The sequence below is a fragment of the Misgurnus anguillicaudatus genome, chromosome 15 (assembly GCF_027580225.2).
Source record: "Misgurnus anguillicaudatus chromosome 15, ASM2758022v2, whole genome shotgun sequence".
Taxonomy (NCBI): domain Eukaryota; kingdom Metazoa; phylum Chordata; class Actinopteri; order Cypriniformes; family Cobitidae; genus Misgurnus; species Misgurnus anguillicaudatus.
The window spans coordinates 13,252,095-13,260,325 of NC_073351.2; the positions used below are offsets into that span (position 1 = coordinate 13,252,095).

General features: G+C 38.4%; 1 protein-coding gene across 2 annotated transcripts in view; it reads right to left on the reverse strand.

Annotated features, from left to right (window-relative positions):
• The window catches only part of ets1 (v-ets avian erythroblastosis virus E26 oncogene homolog 1), a 49,901-nt gene extending 42,107 nt beyond the window's left edge, over nucleotides 1-7,794 (reverse strand). For both annotated transcript variants that reach the window (XM_055174412.2, XM_055174411.2), the window contains exons 1-2: nucleotides 7,626-7,794; nucleotides 5,596-5,703 (exon numbers count right to left, since the gene is read on the reverse strand). In XM_055174412.2, coding sequence (XP_055030387.1) covers nucleotides 5,596-5,703; nucleotides 7,626-7,766 — 249 coding nt within the window. In that variant the 5' untranslated portion in view covers nucleotides 7,767-7,794. The remainder of the gene's footprint in view (nucleotides 1-5,595; nucleotides 5,704-7,625) is intronic.
• Nucleotides 7,795-8,231: the final 437 nt, after the last annotated feature.

Below are 8,231 nucleotides of genomic sequence, written 5' to 3' on the forward strand. Positions count from 1 at the left end.
CACTTTTTTTAAATTAAACTTCAGAACAACTCATGAGTAGTTTACTGTAATGAAGTAAATAAAAAAAATTGTTTGACCCCTTTATGTTTAAATGACATCATGCACAGTATGATTACATTTTTATATATATATTTTCAAGACATGGTGGTGTAAGGTCTGAAATATAATTTTTTTTTGTTTTCTCAGGTCTTTGGTTTTATGCTCAGAATTATGCATATGAAATTCCCTATGTGGCCCGAGGCAGCTTGGGTTTCTGGTGAACCGAAGCGCTTGAGAGGCATTTTTGATTCTTTTGATCTCGGTGGGACTCTGACGTCAGGCCAGGAGAGGGGAAGCCAGACAGTCAAAAAAAAGAACGAGAGAGAGAGAGAGAGAGAGAGAGAGAGAGAGAGAGAGAGAGAGCAGAACTTTGCTGAGTCAGCTGGTTTCCTAAGAACTTTTAGTACTCAAAACAAACAGAAGTTCATTTAGCACAATGTTGCAATGTACAGAACTGTTTAAAACACGATTAAGGATCCGCTTTTTGGCCTTAATGCCTTACTGAGCAAGAGCAGCTAAACATAAATGCATACTAATTGTTGATCTGTGCTGTTATGTTTTAACCACTCAATATGTGAAATCAGGCTAAACTGATTCACAAACAGTTCCTAATCTGCATGTTGTTTTCCGGAAACGGCCTCTATCTCATTCTAAAGAGGAAAATACATCAAACTAAACTGTTTCACACAGATAAAGCTCGGTTGAAATATAGTCAAATCAACTTCTTTTAGCTAACAGCACATGCCATTACATCTTATTTTGTAGAAGATTGTATATGTACAATGGACATTGTCCTGGGTTGTTGACAGTCTTGGTTAAGATGACGTAACAATGCCGTTCAGTAAAGGAGGTTATTGTGCATTCTGATTCGCTCCATTTAAAAAACCTGATATGCGATCTGCAGGCACACACGACTTAGAAATTACATCCCAGCAGGTTCTCATACATGTTGTGAAATGCTGGGCACAGGAACAGGTTAACTGATATCAGCACAAAACAAATCTTTGTGGTATAAATCGGCATTACTGCAGGGCTTGCATATCGTACTGCTCGAGATTTATCTGTCTGAATCCTTATCTGTCTGAAAAAAGTAGGTTTCCACTTCGAAGATGCTGCAAGCTTTCTTTGATATGATTTATCAAGCACAAAGTGTTGAGCATGACTGTTTGTGAAGAAAAAAACTGTTTGCTGTGTATCTGCCAGGGGAGCCACGGCTGTGGTTTATTAGAGCACGGCTACTGCTCCTTTAAGATAAAGCCAATTAAGGTTTGGAGTAAGATTAAATCTTTGAACATGTATATTTGAAGAGCTCAGATGCGAAACCCGCTGAGAGCGTCTAACATGTTGTCTTTTAAATGAATTTTTTTATCGGGCTCTTAATGGATTCTGCCAATATAGCGGTACTTCCAGTCCAGGATTAAGCAGATTTGAAGTGAAAGTATTTGATAAACATTCATATTTCGTGTCTTTTGTGTGCGTAAATAAATTATGTCGAATGTAGATGCGTGGCAAGCGCGCTCAAATAGAGAGCAAAACAGTTGCGACATGCACACGGTGCAACACGCTCTTTTTTCCAGGCACATTGGCAATTGAAAATACTTCAAGTTTTTAGAATGCGAAATCAGAAAGTGCATTGGAAAGAAGGAGGAAAGTGGTTCGGTCACATTTTCTTCACGTTTTTAGATGCCAAATGTAAATCGCCCCTAATACGTGCCGAAAGCATTTGGTTAATATCATTATCTTATTTTTGATGGAGGTGGTCTTTAGCGGCTTTGGCATCTTAGAACCTCATTTGTCCTACTATAAAAAAATATGTATTTAAAGGGACACTCCTTTTTTTTAAATAGGCATATTTTCCAGCTCCCTCAGCGTTAAACATTTGATTTTTATCGTTTTGGAATCCATTCAGCCGATCTCCAGGTCTGGCGGTACCACTTTTAGCATAGTTTAGCATAATCCATTAAATCTGATTAATCACGCTTAAAAATGACCAAAGAGTTTCGATATTTTTCCTATTTAAAACTTGACACTTCTCTAATTACATTGTGTACTAAGACCGATGAAAAATAAAAAATTGCGATTTTCTAGCCCGATATGGCTAGGAACTAGTGGTTGACCGGTTTATTGGCCGGGCCGAAAATGTTGCCGTTTTTGGCATATTTTAAAAAATCTGCTTTCATATCCAACACTGAACTCACAAGACGTCACTATCAGCACAATCAGTCACTCATAGCGCCTCAGAAATGAGAAAGTAAATATGTTTTGAAAGTGTTTAAAAAGATTTGCCCTAAATAACAGTCTAAACAAAAAAAAAGAGATGTTTACTATGTTAACTTTATGCTGATTAAATAATTTATCAGGTATACCAAAGAAGGATTTTATCATACAAAGCAATAAAAGCCATGGTAAAAAAATTATCAAAGAGTAAGAAATGATGACAGCAGAGTGTCAGGTAATATCTGTGTCTGATAAATGCATGGTGTGGAGGAGGTTGTAAAACTCTTCAGAAAGACCAGTCATCATTTTTTATATTTTGGCTTTGAACATTTTAATTATAGTTGCGTTGCAACGTTTCGATCAACTGATCTCGGCAGATCAGTTGATCGAAACGTTGCAACGCAACTATAATTAAAATTTTCAGCAAGCAGATAGTGTGCGGAAATTGTTTGTTGTATGTTATGAGACTTTTTATCGTCTTATCCTACGCACCTTTCCATTGACTTCAGGTGTGCGACGCTAATTTGTTTGGGCTTTGAACATTTAAAATATCTGCCAATGATGAAGACATTTTGATTATTATGTACAAATAGAAAATCTGCCAAACATATCCAGCAAGAAAATCAGCATTATATATCGGCTGCCCTGATTTCTAAATAACGTAATCGGCATCAGCAGGAAAAAACACATCGGTACCATGGCTGCAGCAGGCGCAATGATATTAAGCATTGCCCAAAAAAGTTTCCTTGCTATTGAAAGTTACCAAGGGAACTATATCATTGCGCTTGTTGCAACCATGGTATGGCAGCAAAGTCCTTGATTATTACACCAGAATGAGAGTATAGTTCCTAGTCATATCTGCCTAGAAAATCGCAACTTCGTAATCGTAATTTTACGTCGGTTTTAGTACACAATGTAACTACAGAAGAGTCAACTTTTAAATAGGAAAAACATCAAAAATCTTTTAGTCATTTTTGAGCGCGATGCTAATGGTCTAACCAGATTCAATGAATTATGCTAAGCTATGCTAAAAGTGGTACCACCAGACCCGTAGGTCAGCTGAATGGATTCCAAAATGGTAACAATCAAATGTTGAAATGCTGGAAAATTAGCTCCCCTAGAGTTTTCAAAAAAAGTGGAGTGTCCCTTTAAAGAAACCGTTTTGTAAATAAGTAATTTACTCATCCTCGTGGTTTTAAAATCCATGACTTTCTGGATTATGCAGAACACTTAAGGAGTTATTTATAGCAGAATGTCGAAACTGCTTTGTTTATTTATACAAGGAAAATTAATGGTGACCATGGCTGTCAAGCGAGATTTGGGATAACTTCATCTTCATTGTGTTTCTCACACAAAGCTATTTTGTGGCTTCAGAAGACCTTTGGCAATATGGTTTGTGCTCTAAAATTAAAAACATTTTGTCTTTATTGGAGCCTAAAAGCCCCTTAACCATCCACTTTCACTGTGTAGAGGACATAACCCCAAACATTCATAAACGTATTTGCTGTCCCACATAAAAAAGAATATGTAGTTAAAACAAAGTCAGATGGCAACATGAGAGTGAACAGGCCAAGCTGACTAAATTTTCATTTGGGGGCGCACCGTTCCTTATATTGTGCCTCCGCATGCAGAAAAAGGCAAACACAAAATAAATTATAACTTTTTATATTTCTGAAATAGGTTGTCGTCTCAAGTCCTTCTGGTGACAGAAGCCCCTGGTATCTGAGCTACTGTCTGTCTCCATGCCTGTTCTCAGTAAGGGGAGGTGTCTGCAGCCTGACTGACTGCCCATCTGATAAAGCTTGCTTTTGAGGCAAGACTGCGGTTATCAGCCAAGACTTAGCAGCAGTTTTATAGAGTTGTGGTTGTTGTAGTGTTGGTGGGGGAGCTGGAGGATTTTAGGTTCGGCTGTCTGAAACTCCGCTGCTAGAGTCACGGGGAGTGGAGACGAAAAGTCGGAGAGCGGCAAGAGATATAGATGGTTGTTGAGGGAGATGTAGAGGAAGTAGGGAGGACGGCAGTTGGATTTATGGGGTGCAGGAGGGTCCCGTCCGATTCAAAGGGCAATGTCACCCCGGCCCCCATCCTTATGGCCGAATCGGGGAGCCGGAATGTCTGACGATCAGCGGAAAATAAGCAATGCCTTGCTTTTTGATATCGTGCTCCAATCGGAAAAGATTAAATGCAAATGCGATAGTCGTGTTGCGTGATGAAGTGGGTTTCACAACGTACTTGAGCTGCCCTTAAGAAAAATTAAGTGTGCCGTGTCAACAGACGTACTTCAGTGGGAACAACAAACAGCAGCAGGCAATCATGTTCGGTTAGACTGCGGTGCTAATAACCCAGACGAACGTCCAACTATCTCTCTTTGTCAGGTTTCTTCATCTTCATACATAGTTCATGAGAGAGAGATAGAGGTGGAGGGGGTGATGAGATCAGAGAATGTTATTTTCTTCTTCAGCACATGTAAATTAATGAACCGGGAGGAAAGCCCCCTCCACGTAGCCTTTGACCGCGGTTGGAGACGAGCGTACAGTCATCTCAATTTCAAAAGCCACACAGGCCACCTGAGCAGATTAGCTGAACGGTGAGTTCCTGCATGAGGAGGCCGGGTCGGGTGCGGATTTGCATTCGACCCTTTCCGTCTCAAAGACTAACAGCCCTGTCTGTGCATACTGATGGCTAAATGTTCTCCATGAATCTTTATTAGACACCTTTCATTCAAATCTCACCTGTGTGGAATCCCAAAATGCTCTGCCTGAGCAGGATCTCTTTTGTACAAAGGCCCAACAAACAACCTCGACCCCCCTGACTCCTAGATGGCACAAATGAGGTTAAAAGATTCACATACAAATTCTTCTTTTGCATTTATTTCTTTTCTCTCTTTTGGACAATAATATTTCTCTGGGTTCATACGTGTCCAAACAATTCTGCATTCAGGGCAGGTGTCATCCCATGAGTTCAGATCTTTTAAATACCATTGAAATTACTTCGACACGCACATTCACACATCTTGCATTGTAATACTGAAGAAAATAATTCTTCTGACATATAAGCAGACGTACAGCAAAGCACAAAATGAAGAACAATAAGTATTTTTCCACTGGTGTTACATTGCATATTTCAAATGATCATATTTCAAGCGAAGAATTGCATAATAGTTATCAGAGCCTACGCACTTATTTGGCTGTGACTCAAAGTCTACAACCCCTCAGTTAACCAGCTTGACGGATCATAACGCGGGGGTTTGTGTTCACTTGCTGCCTTGCACATGGCCGGTGCGGTGGGCAGCTCAGGCCAAACAGAGGTGATTTATAGTGAAAGGTGGAGGGGTCTTACCATTACACCCAGACAGTCAGGCGGTTGAAGAGGCTGATAGGAGGAAACTGGATCCGAGTAGTAACTCATTCTACAGGTCGTCTCTGAAACTGCTGCAGCGGTGGATGTCTATAGACAAAAAACACACACACACGGCCACACTGGAGGTGAGGTTGGCGAGGGCACGGACCTCAATCAATCAGACAATGTTTATCCGGGAGACAAGACTCCAACAGCCGTATGGTTAACCTGGATTAGTAATAACCTGTCACTCAAATGTATAAATGACATTGGATGACCCAAAACAAGCAGAAGGGGAATTGATGGTGATGTAATAGCATAACAGTGGTAGTGTATTGCAGTGTTTTTGCAATGTTGCTTAAGTGTGTCTTAATCAACCGGGCAGGGCCGTACAACAAATCAGATAAATTGTGTCATCATGGTTTTTAAATTAACATGGCATTTATGTTTCACTTCGACGCTCTCTGTAGGATGTTTAATGAATTTTCAAATAGTAATAAAATGCTATAAATAGTAAAAAACTTGTATGACAATGTTTTTACAATGGGCGATGCTGATATGTAAATCAATGTCAATTTCGGAATATAAATTAATTTCTTAGACTCAGATTTTACTGTTTTAAACAGAAATTAGATTTTATTTTATTATTAATAAAATAATAATAAAAAATAAAATAAAATCAGTTAATCAGTCAAGTGGACACATTATTGATATTATGAGACACATATAAAATCAATTAAACATCCTGGGCATTATAGCAGTCCATCACTAATTAAAAATAAACAGCATTTATGCTTTTATGCATTTGGCAGATGAGATGCATCTATCCAAATCAACTTATGTGCATTACAAGGTGTGCGTTTTAGTGTGTGTTCCCTGGAATCAAACCCATGCCCTTGTGTGCTGCTAATGCAATGCTGTACCAATTGAGCTACAGGAAACTAGTCTTTAACCTTTTCTAAAGAAAGACTAAGTAGTGCCCAGGGAATGTGGCTGCATAGGTGAAAAACAATAATCGACGGAAAATAATAACAAGCCACACAATTTGAGGTCCATAGCATAATGGTATTAGTCAAATTTACATTTTGTTTTAATAAGTTTCTTTTAGATTTATATGTATCTATAATTAGGAGTTTTAAAAACAGAGAACGAAGAAGCGGTCCAAAGCCTGGAATCTGTCCCACAACCCTCCCTACTCATTCATTCAGTCAGTGTCCTCTTACTGCCATGCCTTTATCATTGTTTACTAGAGCTGCTATTAGCAGAGAGAGCTGGAGCCCAGCTGTGAGGATTCTGTTTCTGGAGTTCATGACGCGTACGTGGACAGGCAGGGGAACAACTGAGGATTCACCTAAAACAGCAGCTTGTGTGTGTGTATGTGTGTGTGTAAGAGAGATAGTGAACATCTTGAAGTGCTTAGAGAGTGTGGCAACTGATGTTACACTCAGTCAAAAGTTGAGCTGGCTGTTACAGATGAATCTTTCAGAGGTTAACCAAACACTATCTTATTCAAATGAGTAAATACTGTATTGGGCACTAAAATACCCAAGTCCACATAATTAAAAAGGAAAACAAATTTATGAATTTGCTTATGAATAAAATTAAGTTTATGAATTAAACTTCTTAACTTAGGGTTAAAATAACATTTTAAACGTACATATTTAAAAAATGTAAAACTGTTACATAGTTATAGCTATGCATATATTTTTATGACAGTTTAGAATGAAAAACAGTATTTATAAAGTCCAGATTTGACGAATGTTCCTTTTAACGAAGTACTTTTTTTAGAGGTTATTACAGAATAAAATTGACTGTTTTAGCATTACCATCAAAAAGTCACATTCAAACTCTTCATGCTGAGAAAGTTTTTGGGTCTCTGAATAACGGATCGCTTCATCCTGATCCAAACTGAAACTTCAAAGCGCAGCGCTTTTGCGCAGCGCCGCAAGTGTCTTTTACGCGCTCCGCAAGTTGAACCGTTTACCAGCACAGACAAATCGATAGAGGAATCAAAAGAAACTTTCCCTTACCGTTATTCGTTGATAGGCTGAAGGTTGTTTGCGGTGAGCTGTCAGCTGGTGTGTGTACCTGGCTTGTCTGGAGAGGAAGGATAAAGCGCACTTGCCGGAGTCCCACCCTCCCCAATTACGGCGCTTCACTCCAAAACCCATTCAGGACCCTGAACATCAAACAAGTGTCCAGCGACTGATATGACGAGAACAACATCATTAGATGAGAATATTGCTCTATTAATAGTTGGTCTTTTTTAACGAAATTTAAACTAATTAGTTAAAATATATATTGGTTCAATTACAAATAATAACGGATTAAACGATCTTTATATTCATGTTTGGTTACCAATCGTGCGTTTATTACATTTTTAAAACACTACTTGTCTGTATAAATAACATTTTTATAAATGTATTAATAGATTCAAATGCAATTTTATAGATCCAAACACAACTGAGCAATAACTCATATTTTTATATTTATGCAACCATTTCTATTATATGCATGCAGTACTAAAATACTTCACCGGAGTCTAAAAAAGATCTGAAGTGTTATGAAATAAAGTCTGTTCGACTTATTAAATTTATACTGTACTTTTGGCAGGCCTAAGGTGACTGTAGATTTAA